Source organism: Panicum hallii, chromosome 9, assembly GCF_002211085.1.
Source record: "Panicum hallii strain FIL2 chromosome 9, PHallii_v3.1, whole genome shotgun sequence".
In the NCBI taxonomy this organism is placed as follows: domain Eukaryota; kingdom Viridiplantae; phylum Streptophyta; class Magnoliopsida; order Poales; family Poaceae; genus Panicum; species Panicum hallii.
The window spans coordinates 11,361,461-11,376,107 of NC_038050.1; the positions used below are offsets into that span (position 1 = coordinate 11,361,461).

The 14,647-nt window shown below is 50.9% G+C and overlaps 2 protein-coding genes across 4 annotated transcripts; both read left to right on the forward strand.

The window, feature by feature from the left end:
• Positions 1 to 701: 701 nt before the first annotated feature.
• LOC112875674 (protein DETOXIFICATION 40-like) lies at positions 702 to 5,108 on the forward strand. The gene is made up of 7 exons (XM_025939610.1): positions 702 to 1,415; positions 2,904 to 3,535; positions 3,631 to 3,687; positions 3,793 to 4,031; positions 4,143 to 4,261; positions 4,357 to 4,443; positions 4,595 to 5,108. Exons 1-7 carry the CDS (start codon positions 1,080 to 1,082, stop codon positions 4,655 to 4,657), a joined length of 1,533 nt encoding a protein of 510 aa, XP_025795395.1. The 5' UTR covers positions 702 to 1,079; the 3' UTR covers positions 4,658 to 5,108.
• A 5,414-nt stretch (positions 5,109 to 10,522) lies between these two features.
• On the forward strand, positions 10,523 to 13,599 carry LOC112878275 (protein DETOXIFICATION 40-like). Of its 3 annotated transcripts, XR_003225670.1 has the most exons (8): positions 10,523 to 10,998; positions 11,112 to 11,743; positions 11,831 to 11,887; positions 11,982 to 12,220; positions 12,363 to 12,481; positions 12,621 to 12,707; positions 12,891 to 13,157; positions 13,287 to 13,599. XR_003225670.1 is itself a non-coding variant. In XM_025942721.1 (7 exons), the coding sequence occupies exons 1-7, from the start codon at positions 10,615 to 10,617 to the stop codon at positions 13,353 to 13,355; spliced, it is 1,587 nt and encodes a 528-aa protein (XP_025798506.1). In that variant the 5' UTR covers positions 10,526 to 10,614; the 3' UTR covers positions 13,356 to 13,599. The 3 variants fall into 3 exon arrangements, 2 of the variants coding, with proteins under 2 accessions (XP_025798506.1, XP_025798507.1); XM_025942721.1 differs by lacking the exon at positions 12,891 to 13,157 and having other exon boundaries at positions 10,526 to 10,998; XM_025942722.1 differs by lacking the exon at positions 12,891 to 13,157 and having other exon boundaries at positions 10,884 to 11,019.
• The last annotated feature ends 1,048 nt before the right edge of the window (positions 13,600 to 14,647 follow it).

Below are 14,647 nucleotides of genomic sequence, written 5' to 3' on the forward strand. Positions count from 1 at the left end.
ATAGTGCACATCGCAGGGGTAGGTACGTGTGTGTGTGCGTCATCAACCAGTGGAATCTAACACCTACGACCAGTTTTCCTCACCTGCTAATCATGCTGTCAGCGGACGTGTGAACGATACTTTTTAGACAACGAAAAGACAAGGAAAAAAATAAGCAGGTGTGCGTGATGCCGTCCGGCAGCCATCAATATCCCGAGCAGAAGAAGAGGGGGAGGAAACAAAAGCCAAACAGAGATCATGTCCCGGGCCGTTCGTGGGCGCCTGCTGTCAGGCGCCGTGCCGGCCAAGACGCGCGAGCAGCCAACCACATGAGCGCGGGAGAGGAGGAAATTACTAGAATAAACATAATAGCGGCTGCAGGTAGGGAGGCGCCGCCACGCCACGTCACAGGTGACGCGGGAGCCGTGGCGCCGCCGAGAGGTTCTGCGTCATCACTGACCGCACCGCCGCCGCCGCCGAGAGGTCGATCGCTAACTCTAAGACGAAGCGCTGGCCGCGAATCGTTCGATCTTCATTTTTTTTTTCCCTTTCAGATTGTTACTGCCAGCAGCCACTCCAGCAGGACGGCGTACGCTCACCGGCGGCTGGGCGAGCGTTAACGCACACAGGACCACCCGATGCTGCACGCACCACCTGCTGCTGCTTCCTAGCTAGGAGTACCCCTCCGATCGAAAACGATCGGGAGCTGCCGCTGCCGGCAGCACAGAGCGGAACAGCAACCGGACCTCGCGTTGAATTCGTATGCAGACGCAGCAACGGCCACCCATCATTGGCACTTCCGCCAGCCGGAGCGAGAGGTAGCTGCTAGCGCAAACCAAACTCCGATCCCACCACGCTCCAGACCCAAAAGAAAAACAAAAACCCACCACCGCTCGTTTCATCCACCCAGCTCGTCCTCCTCCTCCCGCGGCGCCCGTCGCCAGAGTTCATATAGCCCGCGCGCACCAGTCCCAGCTGATCGACCCACTGCAGGACTAGAGATCGATTACCATCACAGCAGCGAGCATCTTCCTCCTCCTTCTACCCACGAGCCCCCCGCGCGCGCGCGCACGGCAGCAGTTCCTGGTAGTCGATCGGCGATGGGCAGCGGCGCCGGGGGGAGCAAGCTGGAGAGCCCGCTGCTGGGCCCGGCGGCGGCCAGCCGCGGCGGCAGCGGCCACGGGGAGGCGGCGAGCGGGGAGCTGGAGGGCATCCTCAGCGACGCGTCGCTGCCGTGGCGCCGCCGGATGGCCGCGGCCACGCTCGTGGAGATGCGCCTGCTGGTGCGCCTCGCGGCGCCCGCCGTGGTCGTCTACATGATCAACTACCTCATGTCCATGTCCACGCAGATCTTCTCGGGACACCTCGGCACGCTCGAGCTCGCCGCCGCCTCGCTCGGCAACACCGGCATCCAGGTCTTCGCCTACGGCCTCATGGTACGCACGCGCCGCGCCCCCTCTCCTTGATCACTCGCTCGATTCTAGCTACTCCTATATACACGTCGTCTTCGTCTATCTTCGATCCGTGATGCAATCTTGACATTTTACCAGTACAGTTTTCTCGAACATTCTTTGTCGGGTTCGAATAGGTTGACACCAAACTTTTTCCGCCGGAGATCGATGTGGTGTGGATGACCACCACTTGCACCATCTATCTCTGCGCAATACAGTTGGACCAAACTATAATTTTTGTGGAAACATTACGTACTTTATAAATAGGTAAAGATTATTTCAGCCCCCACAAAGTTCTGTACCTTTTAGCTTCGCGGGTAACCTTTATGCTATCTTCATGCTTGATCCTTGGATTTGAACTAACGATCCCTTAAAGTTAAAGACACGAGGTATCTGACACCGGTACCTCATCAGCTGCTGGCAGATGCTTGTAAATTTTTTTTTAGAGTTTAAGGGGTGAACCCCCAGCCTTAAGCACTGCCAAAAGGCCAGGAAAAACGTTTACAGCATCTGAATAGGGTTACCATTCTACAGTTTTGAAGCAAAAACACCAGGCGAAGCTGGCAACCAGCAGACAGAACTGTGCCGAAAACAGAGAACTGCTAGACCAAAGACTAGTATCTAACCAGCGTCTTCAGGCAAAACCTCTTTCCCAGATGCTTGTGTAAAATGAAGGGTGGGCAGACCGACGACATAGCTGGTATAGTATCGGTAGAAAAATGCGATTCGGTCCCTGGGTCTAGGCGTCTAGTACACAATCTTTTCCTTGCTCTCGTTTAGTCCACGAGCACATGATAGATCCTGAACAGAACACGTGGCCTCGTCCTGTAGCCAGCAACAGCATCGGGTGCAGGGCATCTAAGTATCCAGCATCCATAGATCACTCGCTGCTCTAGATAGCGAAGTGATCGCTCAGTTATTCCAAAGGCTAGCAAAGTGTGTGTGGCCCGTGTCGCTGGAGCCTCAGATTAATTTCACAGCTAGCCGAAGAACCCTGCCCCTCCGCAGCTGATTCGACGGCCGGCGTCCCGTCCCGGCCCGGCCACCCGCCGGAAAGCTCCAAACGCGGCCGCGCCACGCCACACATAACAGGCGCACAAGCTAAGACGGCCTTTGGCGGCTCCGATCCTCATCCCTTCCCCCGTGCAGTAGCGCTCCCGTTCCGTCTGCGGCGTCCGCGTCTGGAACATGGACGCCTGACGCCGACGTCCATGGACTCCGTGTCTCTGCCCATTCAACGGTGGGCTCCGCGCTAGGCAGGGTCGCTCTCGCAGCCTAGATAGCTACTAGTACCTGCTGCCTGTGTTGGTCGACGCTTTGGATACGGACATGCCACCGCTGATCGAGGCCACTCATCATCATCAGTTCTAGACTTTTATTAGCACACTGTCAATGTATGATAGCAAGAAGAATTGACCGATCGACGGCGGCGGCTCGCCATGCCCGGCGGCGTGCTCGTGATGCCCTGTGCAGCTGGGGATGGGGAGCGCGGTGGAGACGCTGTGTGGGCAGGCGTACGGCGCGCACAAGTACGACATGCTGGGCGTCTACCTGCAGCGCTCAACGGTGCTCCTCATGGCCACGGGGGTGCCGCTCGCCGTCGTCTACGCCTTCTCGCGCCCGATCCTCGTCCTCCTCGGCGAGTCCCCAGAGATCGCCGCCGCCGCCGCCGTCTTCGTCTACGGCCTGATCCCGCAGATCTTCGCGTACGCCGCCAACTTCCCCATCCAGAAGTTCATGCAGGCGCAGAGCATCATGGCGCCCAGCGCCTACATCTCCGCCGCCACGCTCGCCGTCCACCTCGTGCTCAGCTACCTCGTCGTCTACCAGTTCGGGCTGGGCCTCCTGGGGGCCTCGCTCATGCTCAGCATCAGCTGGTGGGTCATCGTCGTCGCGCAGTTCGTCTACATCGTCACCAGTCGGCGGTGCCGCCTCACGTGGACCGGGTTCTCGTGGCAGGCCTTCTCCGGCCTGCCCAGTTTCTTCAAGCTCTCGCTCGCTTCCGCCGTCATGCTCTGCCTCGAGACCTGGTACTTCCAGATACTCGTGCTCATCGCCGGCCTCCTCAAGGACCCTGAGCTTGCATTGGCATCGCTCTCAGTCTGGTAAAATTCTTATCCCTTTTTTTTTCTTTTAGCATGATCGAACTAACTGATGCGTTGTTGTTCAGAAGACTGACATGTTTTTTTGCATCTTGTAGCATGACAATTTCAGGGTGGGTGTTCATGGTCGCGGTTGGGTTCAATGCAGCTGCCAGGTAAAGAAAAGCTTACAATTTCCATTCTGAAGCAACCAAACTGAACTCACTGAGAAGATTAACGCAATTGGGGACCCAAAAAAAAAATCAATTTTGTACTTTCAGTGTCCGGGTGAGCAATGAGCTTGGCGCCGGCAACCCCAAGTCGGCGGCGTTCTCCGTCGTGGTGGTGACGGTGCTGTCCTTCATCCTGTCGGTGCTCATCTCGGTGGTCATCCTCCTCTGCCGCGACTACATCAGCTACATCTTCACCGAGGGCGAGGACGTGTCGCAGGCCGTGTCCCAGCTGACTCCGCTGCTGGCGCTCACTCTCATCCTCAACGGCATCCAGCCCGTCCTCTCTGGTAAGTAGAAAGATCAGCACACTGCTCGTAGTCCCAGCAGAGTAGAGATCAACTGAAGCCTTCACTCTACAACACACATTGACAGAAAGAAAAAATTGTTTCGAATGGCAGGGGTGGCCGTGGGGTGCGGATGGCAAGCGTTCGTCGCGTACGTCAATGTCGGCTGCTACTACATCGTCGGCATCCCCCTCGGGTGCCTCCTGGGGTTCTACTTTGACCTTGGAGCGGCGGTAACGTCCCTGCTAGACACTGTTCTAGATCACTGCATCTCTGATCTACTGATGATGCATGGTTCTAATGATCATTGTCCAATGTAATAATGCAGGGTATCTGGAGCGGCATGATCGGGGGCACACTGATGCAGACCTTGATCCTGGTCTGGGTTACATTCAGGACCAACTGGGACAAAGAGGTATGCTGATTTACCGACTATGCGCCGATTATGCCTTTTATTTTTAAAAGACAATATTTGCATTCTGTGCAGATATTGAAATTAAAGTTTCAGAAGTTTTCCTTTTCCGAATAGAGAGATTGAATTCATGCCATTTGTTCTTTGGTCGCAGGTGGAAGAAGCGCAGAAAAGGCTAAACAAGTGGGAGGAGAAATCTCCCCAACTGTTACACTAAGAATGGAATAAATCTTCCTCATCTATTGCCAACCCAAGAATGGGACATGGATGTGGTCCTCTATTACTGGGCCAACATGAACTGTAAGGTTGCGCCGCTGATGTGCTCAGCAAAGAAGGAATTTTGATGTGAGCTCCAGGCGTCGAGGACCTTGTGGCCAGCGATTCTGCTGCGTCGAACGTTTAATGGAAGTACCTGTTGTTCCTCTCAAGAAAGTCAGTGTTAAGTACTAATTCTGTAGTGCTCATTTAGCTTTGTGTTCCCATCTGTTGTTGTTCAGTGATGTGATTGCGTACGAGCCGGTATTAATTTTTTGTTGAGCGTTCCTCGAACAAACTTGTTGAGAAATGCTTGTATGCGATTGCTTGGCCACCTGTTCAGCTCAGCTTCATGTTGATCACCCAGAAAATGGCTATGCTCCATCAATAATGGAAGAAATAATTCCAGAGACTTATCATCTCATCCGGTAAAACGACGGGAAATATATATTTATTAGCACGAGCTGCTAAAAAGATTGTTATTGCTTGGCGTCCGTTCTTCTCTTACCTTTCACTTTTGCAGTCAGCATCTTGTCCCAATTCTTTGTCCTACTTGAGTGGATTAGTGCCAATTATATTGCTCTCTTTTTTATGTTAGATCACATCTTCATGTCTGGGGCCCGGATTAGATCCAGTGTCACTTCCGTTTAGTGATTGATATGATTCATTCACATGATGAGTCCATGTTGCGCGACTCTGCCCGAGGAATTGCCAAATAAAGGGACTCTTGAAGTAGGTAAGATTGGATCTCCCAAATAATTGCACAGCTATCAAGATTGAGAATTTGGTAACCGAACCGGATGGGTGTCATGGGAATGATACTCGTCTCTTACCTTATGAAACTTCCCCTCCTCTCTCCTTGTAATAACCTTGTATGTCATGTCAGCAAATTTGCTGATGTGATATAAAATTTAATTTAATGTTTATGAAGTTCTTATGAAATCCTCACTTGAACTGGCTTTACTATACATGAATTACCCGAGTAGTAACTAATTTCTAATTTATGCTTTGTACATTCAAGGCAGGAAAAATGTTCGTGACATTGAGAATCCAAGGGGATGCATATATGAGTAAAGGCTCGTGGAAGATAGGTTTACATAATATGACATTATTTTGTGCTTCCCACACTTTGATGAATTTACATACATGCCATTTTGGACATATGGCACATATGAGAGTTACTTTAAATATATAATATACATACACTCTAATGTGCTAATGCATATGAAAAGAAGTTCATTAATGCTGCAACTAAAGAGGGAGCAGACTAGGAAAAACATACCTAAGTTGCCTGGAAGCTGTGGAACAACAAATATTTTGAAAAATTGTAAAGAAAGCAAAATTATGATACAGTTGAGAATCGAGGAAGTACTGCCATAAAGAAAATTTGTTGCTGCACACATCCTACAACATTAGGTTACGTGGCAATGGTAGTATTGAATCATTTCGCTGGCTACTTAATTACTTGCAGCAATGATATACATTCATTGAAACCACAGGGTAGGAATTCTGTTGCATTCTTTTTGTCCTTGGTACTAGTACAATAGAACAAATAATTTGTCCATTGTAGTGAATGACTTGGTTGTAGTAAATAGGCTCCATTAATATTGTACTCCTAGATAGACGGTGCAGCGCCCTTTTTTCAAGAAAATTGTTTTGCGTAAAAATATGCCTAAGGGTAAAAAAAAAAACTGAGTGCTCCCTACTCCTAAACCTTGAAGCGCCACACAAATACTCATGAAAATTCCAAACAAGAATTTGAAATTGTAGGTATCAATTATTCCACGAATCAAGTTTGCAACACATCAAACCATATCATCACATACACAAAACACGCTTCCTCAACACCAAATGATCGAAACTCTTCCATGTTTGGTTTGGTTACACCCTATCAGTGACCCACATATTCAATGCACGAACGTGTGAAGTACTATGAACTGTGAACCCGGCCCGTTCAGCATACGAAACTACGAGGGATGGTCTGAATGTGACACAAATTATTAAGAATAATTTAGATAGTAACCAAATCAAGCGTGCCTGGGGGTGGGGGTGGAGGTTATTCTTGTAGTGGTGGTTACATTATATAATCTCCACAATAATATGGACTGTTTGGATGAGATACAATTGCTTAGCTGGTTTTCATAATATGAATATCACATCCAAACAACACAATTTGTCAAGAAACAATGCCGGGACCAACCTGAATACTAGATGGAGGCTCCACTTCTATACCCTATTTTTGGACATGATAGCTTCAATATGGAGATGATTCGCCAGCTCATGAGTCGTGCATCTCTTTTCTCCTAGTGTCATTGACCGTACCCCTATTCTCTTGGAGGCTCTGTGAGAGCTAGATAGCATCTTAAGAGCATGTTAAGAGATTTAACCAACAACGCTATGGTCCGTTCTCTCCATACACGTATGTGGCTGACTCAAATTTTTTGGTTGTTGGATTGAGATTCAATGTATTGTCTTCTTCTTCAACCTCAAGGAGCAGAGATATACGACTTCGGTATTCTTCCCTCGAGCGCCATTGGCCAAGCTGCTGTCCTACCACAGCATAGCTAGCATGCAGGCTACTGGCATAGCACTGTATATAGGCTAGAGATCCACTCCTAGCTCTTTTCCCTGAAAAGTATAAAGTTTCGGTTAAACCGGTTGTCACTGTCGATTTAACCGGTCGCACTCAGCTTGCCTACTAGTCGTTGAACTCCAACTGCCATCATCTGCTGATGTCATTGCATAGACGCAATGCAGCGACGACCGTTGGTTTAACCGGTGCTGAAAACTTTCCTTGGAAACCTTTCTAGAACCCAAAACATACATACTGAGTAACCACAGCACGCTTCCACCGACACTTTTTTTGCACCGTCGGTTTAACCGGTACCTCTATCATTTCTTCACTTGATTGCCATGTTATCTCCTCATTGCACCGACACCTCCATACTGATAGCGTCATTTCAACCAGTGGTACTGAGTTCTTCTGCACTTTACCGCTATTGCACAGTCCAATGCACCGCTCGGTTCAAATATGATGCCGTCGGTTTAATCGACGCATGTATTCATGTTGAATCTAGTCCAAATCAGCTCGGTTGTTATTTGGACACCTCTAAAATATTTTTCACTACACCTTGGATATCTTAACAGCGAATTAGAACATCTTGTATATAGATTGGACTCCATCAATGAAATTAGAATGCTACAAACTTAAGCTTACAAACTTATTAATTCCATTAGCTATATTATCACACAATCATCAAAATTACAGTTATAGCGTAATGGAACCATATTCCCCGTATTCCTTAGGGCAGTCCCAACCGGTGGTTTCCATACACGGTGTCCAAAGTGCCATGTCAACTGGAAACTAGCTTAGGAAACTACTACTCCAACGCAGATTTCTTAGTGTGGGCTCGTGCTGAAATTTTATATTCTCCCTTGTGACTCTCTCCCCTATCCTCTCCTTCCTCAGCTAAAGCAATCCAACCGCACGGCAACAACAGGCAGCGAGCGCTCGGATGGAGGCCTCGAGGCGGGCGGCTCGCGGGTTGCAGAGGAGCTGGGCCGGCGCCGGCGCGGCAGTTCGCGGAGCAGGACCGTGTCCGGCCGGCCGACGAGGCGATCTGCGCAGGCGGTGGCGCATCAGGACCGCATCCGGCCGAGCGGGCAACGCCGGAGCTGGCCAGGCCGACGAGGCGAGCTGCTCGGCCGGCGCCGGAGCAGGACTGCGTCCGGTCGCACGGGCAACGCCAAAGCTGGGCCACGGCGGGCGCTTCGGGCGGGCATGGCGCTGCGGCGGCGGAACGGAAGCGGGCGCAGCGGATCGGGAAATTGGGGGAAGAAACGATGAATCGTCCCCAACGCCCGTTTCGCTGATTTTTCGTCTTGGAGCATGTGCCGACATCGTTTCGTGCATGAGACACCGTTTCCATATTTTTTCTTCTCTTTCTTCATTAATTCTCTCGCCACATCAGACTTTTGCGAACACCAGCTGAGGTGAGGGTTGGGACTACCCTTGCATATATATCATCGCTGAAAACGGCCTCTTGTTTGCAAGCCGACAGAGGCGAGCAGCCACCTTTACGTCTGCATGACCTACCCCAACGGAGAGAGGCCACCGGCCGGAGTGATGGAGCGAGCCTGGACTGGAATATCTCCGCTCAGCGCGCGGCCGGCCGGCGGCCTCAGCGGCTGATCCGACCGCCGCGCCACTCCACGTACGTCGCCACGCACGCTTCTGTGTCCACACGTGCGTGCATGCGCCACAGCACACACGTCGCATCGTCTCGCAGCACAGAACACGGGATGGTATAAGCCACCGCAGGCTACAACAAGCCCACAACTGCTACCAAGCTAGGCTCCGAGCTGGACGCTTCGACGGCGCGCGTGGCTAGAGCGGGAGCGATCGAGCCCGCCGTCGTCGATCGAGATGATCGATCCGCCTTCACCGGACTGCGCTACGGGCACGGCGAGCGACCAGCAGCATGTGCCGCTCCTGTTGCGGGACGGCGGCGGCGGAGGGGCAGCGGATCGGAAGGTGCCGCGGCAACGTCAGTGAAGGACTGAAGGTGCGTGGTGGCGGCGGATAGTATATATAGCTTGTCTTGCAAAAAATGCGCACGAAACCAACATTAAGTACTTAGGCCAAGGTCTATTCGAAAGAACTAAAGATAAGTGTTAAATTTTAGCATATATTAGCAATTATATTTATACTAAAATTTCTGAGTCTCGGCTAAAGTTTAGCCCACCCTATTAGCACTCATGTTTGGATGGACTGGTGCTAAAGTTTAGCACTTTCACCCATTAGCATTTGGATCCAAACAGAGTCTCAATATATACATTTATGGTTGCCAAACTCATAAATATGTACGGGATTATCTACTGCTGAAACTGAAATAATATTTCTCTTTAAGCTAACCGAGTATGCTTAAATCAAGTGTGCTTGCCGATCACGAGTCCTAATCGGGTATGTAGGTCGGAGACGTGCTCTAGAAGTTTCTCTCGGTTTGTTAACCGATCGAGAAGATTATGTAACAAAAATATCCAACAATTTCACCAATATTCCAACAGTGATATATGGAGAAGAGAATGTGTGTGACTGTGGTGGTGTTATGCGTGTGAACATTATTGGTAGGCTCATATATATGGCTACAACTAGAGAAGGTATATATGTGTTGAACAGCTCGAGGGTGATGGATTGTATGTGGTGTGAGAATTTTGTGTTTCAGGACACTGAATCTAACCTAGTTGTGAGTATACATATAGCAAGAGGGAGCGTCATTAATTCTTAAATCCGTCTTGAAGAAGTCTTGGAGCTGCATGCAATGCATTCGTTCAACTGTCTCTCTCGCTTAATGGTGATTATAAGCAAGATACTACCTCCATTCTTAAATACATGACCTTTAGGACAAGTAATCTAGTTTAATTTTTACTAAATCGCATGCCCTAAATATCAAATGTTCAAGGATGGAGAGAGTATTTATTGTCATATGAACTTGATTTAGACAATGAAGAAAACGGCCTCTTGTTTTTAACCCTAGGTGCTCGGCCTCGTGTCGTCCATGAAACCGGCCTCTTATTTGCAAGCCGACAGAGCTGAGCTGCCTCTTTTACGTCTGCATGACCTAGCCCGGCCCATCGGAGAGAGACCACCGGAATGATGGAGCCTGCTGGAATATCTCCGCATCTGCCACCGCCCTCACTAATTTCGCGTAAAGCGACACGACTGGTCCGATCGCCGCGCCACGCACGCTACCGTGTTCCACAGCCGCCCACACGTGCGCAACAGCACGCGTCGCACCGTCTCGCAGCACGGGATGGTATGAGCCTAGCCGCCGCAGGCTACTGCACTAGACCTACCACAGAGCTTGGCTCGGAGCTGGAGGACACTTCGACGTCCGCCGCTCACCGGGCTGCTGCGCTATGGGCACGGCGGGCGACGACCAGCAGCACGCGCCGCTCCTGTCGCCCGACGGAGAAGGCGGCAGCGGATCGGAAGGCGGCGCCGCTGCGGCTCCGTCGCCGGGAGAAGGTGGCGGCGGCGGCGGCGGCGGGCACGGGGTGAGCGGGGAGCTGGAGCGCATCCTGTCGGACGAGTCGGCGCCCCCTGCATCGCGGCTGGCGCGCGCGGCGCGGGCGGAGCTCCGGCTCCTCGTGGCGCTGGCCGCGCCGGCCTGCGCCGTGTACATGATCAACTACCTCATGTCCATGTCCACGCGCATCTTCTGCGGCCAGCTCGGAACGCTCGAGCTCGCCGCCGCCTCTCTCGGCAACGTCGGCATCCAGGTCTTCGCGTACGGCCTCATGGTACGTACGTCGTCGTCCTAGGTGCCGATTGGTCATTTCATCGATCACTTTGCTCGAATCCAAAACCATTTCAATTTTCAAAACACCAAATTGATCGAGAGCTCGCATCGCAGCTGGGCATGGGCAGCGCCGTGGAGACGCTGTGCGGGCAGGCCTACGGCGCGCACCGGTACGAGATGCTGGGCTTCTACATGCAGCGCTCCTTCGTCCTGCTCGCCGCCACCGGCGTCCCGCTCGCCGCCATCTACGTCTTCTCCGATCGGATCCTCGTCCTCCTCGGCGAGCCCGCGCGGATCGCCGCCGCCGCCCGGGTCTACGTCCTCGGCCTCATCCCGCAGATCTTCGCGTACGCCGCCAACTTCCCAATCCAGAAGTTCCTGCAGGCGCAGAGCATCGTGGCGCCCAGCGCCTACATCTCCGCCGCCACGCTCGCTGCGCACCTCGCCCTCAGCTACCTCGCTGTGTACCGCCTCGGCCTCGGCCTCCTGGGCGCGTCGCTGGTCCTCAGCCTGAGCTGGTGGGTCGTCGTCGCCGGGCAGTTCGCCTACATCGCCACGTCGCGGCGGTGCAGGCTGACCTGGACGGGGTTCTCCTGCCGGGCCTTCTCCGGCCTGCCGGAGTTTCTCCGGCTCTCCGCCGCGTCGGCAGTCATGCTCTGCCTGGAGACCTGGTACGCGCAGATCACCGTGCTCATCGCCGGGTTGCTCAAGGACCCGGAGATCGCGCTCGATTCCCTCGCGGTGTGGTAAGGCTCTGTTAAATCTTGTATTCTTGTTTGTTCTTGATTAACACGTGCTGAATTCTTCCACATGCTGCGTACTCTCTCGATCAGCATGTCCGTGGCAGGATGGTCGTTCATGGTGTCGGTAGGCTTCAACGCTGCTGCGAGGTAAGCAGCTTACCTCGATATATGCGTGGCACAGTGGCACTGGTACTGACGACGACGAGCGCATCGATCATCTCTCCCGTTGCATGCAATGCAGTGTGAGGGTGAGCAACGAGCTCGGGGCCGGGCACGCCAAGGCGGCGTCCTTCTCCGTCAAGGTGGTGACCGCGGTGTCGGCGGCGGTGGCGTGCGCCATCGCCGCCGCCGTGCTGTGCCTCCGCGACCGCATCGGCTACGTCTTCACCAGGGGGGACGACGTCGCGCGCGCCGCCTCCGCCATGGCCCCGCTGCTCGCCGTCACCATCGTCCTCGACGGCATCCAGCCTGTCCTGTCAGGTATCATTATCAGCATCGATTTTGGTGCTCTCAAATCCAAATCATGCTGCTGCTGTGTCGTATTGATTATTGCATGGAACTTTCTTATTCATTACTACTCCTTGGAATTTGCGATCTGTCTACGTCTTGGTATTTTTCGCAGGTGTGGCGGTTGGCTGCGGTTGGCAGGCGTTCGTGGCGTATGTGAACATCGCGTGCTACTACGGCATCGGGATCCCCCTCGGCTGCGTCCTGGGGTTTCACTTTGATCTGGGCGCCATGGTAATTATATTAACCTTCTTGTCGATTTTTGGATCAAAAAAAAAATCAGTTGCCTTTAATTTGTCCCGCGCGTGTGCTGTTCGAGTTCGAAGGAGATATTAACGGCTGAGATTTATATTATGTGATCCTCCACCCGCAGGGAATATGGGGTGGGATGATCGGTGGATTGGTTGCTCAGACGCTTACGCTTATCTGGATCACACTCCGTACCGATTGGAACAAAGAGGTATGCTAGACAATTTTCACACAACCTTACTATGCAGTCTGCTTGCAGTGCCATAACATATGTGGAAGTGATGGAACAGATTCTGATTTATATTCATGTATTTTCATTTGAGTTAACTATATGTACCATCAGTAATTTGGAATACATGTAGCAAAAGAATGATTCTTTTAGGACAATTGGCAGGTGCTCTGCCTTTTCATTACAGTAGGAAGCAGCAGAAAATACAGTGGTTTAGAATGAAAAACGTGAAAAAAACCGAAGGAGCTAGAAAAGGAAAAAAAGGAGAAAAACGGTCGAAAGAGGGAACTCGACCGCCGACAACCAGGAACGCAGAAAAAAAAGGGTAATTACAGGAGGGATGACCAAACGGACTGTGCTGAGTAGGAGCAGTTGGCAGCAAGGTGTGAAGCAGCAAAAGAATGATTATTCGAGTTAATATCTCAGAATTATGTACGGTACTGTTGGGTTTTTGCACGTCTTGTGTTGGCAATTGTGATTTGGTGTTCTTTGAAAGAAAAATTGTGCCGTCGTCAACTTTAATTTGAATATGCATTTAACTTTTTTAAACTGTATTTACAGGTGGAACAAGCGCGCATGAGGCTAAATAAATGGGAAGACAAGAAGAAGCCCCTATTGGCGGAAGATTGAGAAGTCGCACGCATGCCGCGGTGCACGTGCTGATCTATACACTATGCATGTCAATCATGGTATGGAAGATAGCCAAAATGTAATTAAGTCATTCTCATGGGCATTGAAAATAGTGGAAACTGAAACTCGAAAAAGAAAAAAAGACTACTGCCCCGGCTGTCAACTTGTCACAAACAGCCATAATGTAAGTGGCATAAAGGGCCACATGCATGCCATCGATCTCAATCAATACCGAAGTTACGTACCGGTTTGGGCCTTGCTGTAGATCAGGCCCATGTGGGCCTGCTCAAAACTCCGGTCCACGGTTGGGCGCCTCCGTGCCCGGATTTCCTATACATCTTCCGATAGATCTCAAGTATTTGAGATTGGTGCAAACAATTACGGTTGTTGGATTCATACCCAAACCCAAGCTTCCTCTCTCTATCCCGCCAGCCGCCTGTGCCCGCCGCCGCTGCCCCACGCGTGCCGCCGTTTTGCTGGCGCCGCCGTGCGCCCAGCTCGCCGGAGAAGAGGCGCCCTGTTCAACATTTCGATTTTAGTATTTTTAACATTTGTTGCTTCCAATTTCAACATTTCGTCTTTACAATTTCAACATTTTGAAAGTCAATGTTTAAGAAAAAAATTGAGTTAATCCTATCAAAATGTTGAAAATATTTGCAGCAGCTTAATTTATCTGCACAAGATAATTGGGCCAAAGTGGGCTTTAAAGATGGATGGCTTATGTATCTTCCACAAGATGGATAGGAAGCCCCTTCCGTGCCAAAACACACGAAGGAGCCTTCTTGATATTCTGGGATGTACTCGCAGTATTTACCGGTAGGCTCGTTGTTGGTAGAGGCCAATGCCTTACCAGAAGCAACCATGGTCAGTTTCCTGAGTGCAGAATCATCAGTCATGAGTGCCAAATTGTGATTTTAATGACAAGCCTAGCAAGTGTTATCTTACCCCATCCAAAGAGTGCTCAAAGGCTCGGCAGATTTCCATACATGGATCAGAATGGAATTCATACAAGGAAATAAGAGTTACTACTATACATGAAGAGTCGAAGTCGCCTCGGACTTGGTTCATCGCAACTACATATGCATGCCTTCATCATCATAGAAAGAAATCAATAAAATAAAATCCAGCACAAAATCTTTGTCTGATACTAATTGGCAATCGGCTTACTCTGTCACAACCCAAATATTAAAACCATGATTAACATGTAACTAGTAGCATCATGAGCATCATTGAATCATAATGGAGCATCATATGCATGAAATTGAATGATTTTATTTATTTTCTTACCTTGT

Bases quoted from the DNA above. Each gene is read 5' to 3' on its own strand.
- LOC112875674 (XM_025939610.1), top strand. From the start codon at position 1,080: ATGGGCAGCGGCGCCGGGGGGAGCAAGCTGGAGAGCCCGCTGCTGGGC. The intron at 4,032-4,142 runs GTAAGTAGAAAG...TTCGAATGGCAG, and splicing joins CATCCAGCCCGTCCTCTCTG to GGGTGGCCGTGGGGTGCGGA. The intron at 4,262-4,356 runs GTAACGTCCCTG...GTAATAATGCAG, and splicing joins ACTTTGACCTTGGAGCGGCG to GGTATCTGGAGCGGCATGAT.
- LOC112878275 (XM_025942721.1), top strand. From the start codon at position 10,615: ATGGGCACGGCGGGCGACGACCAGCAGCACGCGCCGCTCCTGTCGCCC. The intron at 11,744-11,830 runs GTAAGGCTCTGT...TCTCTCGATCAG, and splicing joins CTCGATTCCCTCGCGGTGTG to CATGTCCGTGGCAGGATGGT. The intron at 12,482-12,620 runs GTAATTATATTA...CTCCACCCGCAG, and splicing joins ACTTTGATCTGGGCGCCATG to GGAATATGGGGTGGGATGAT.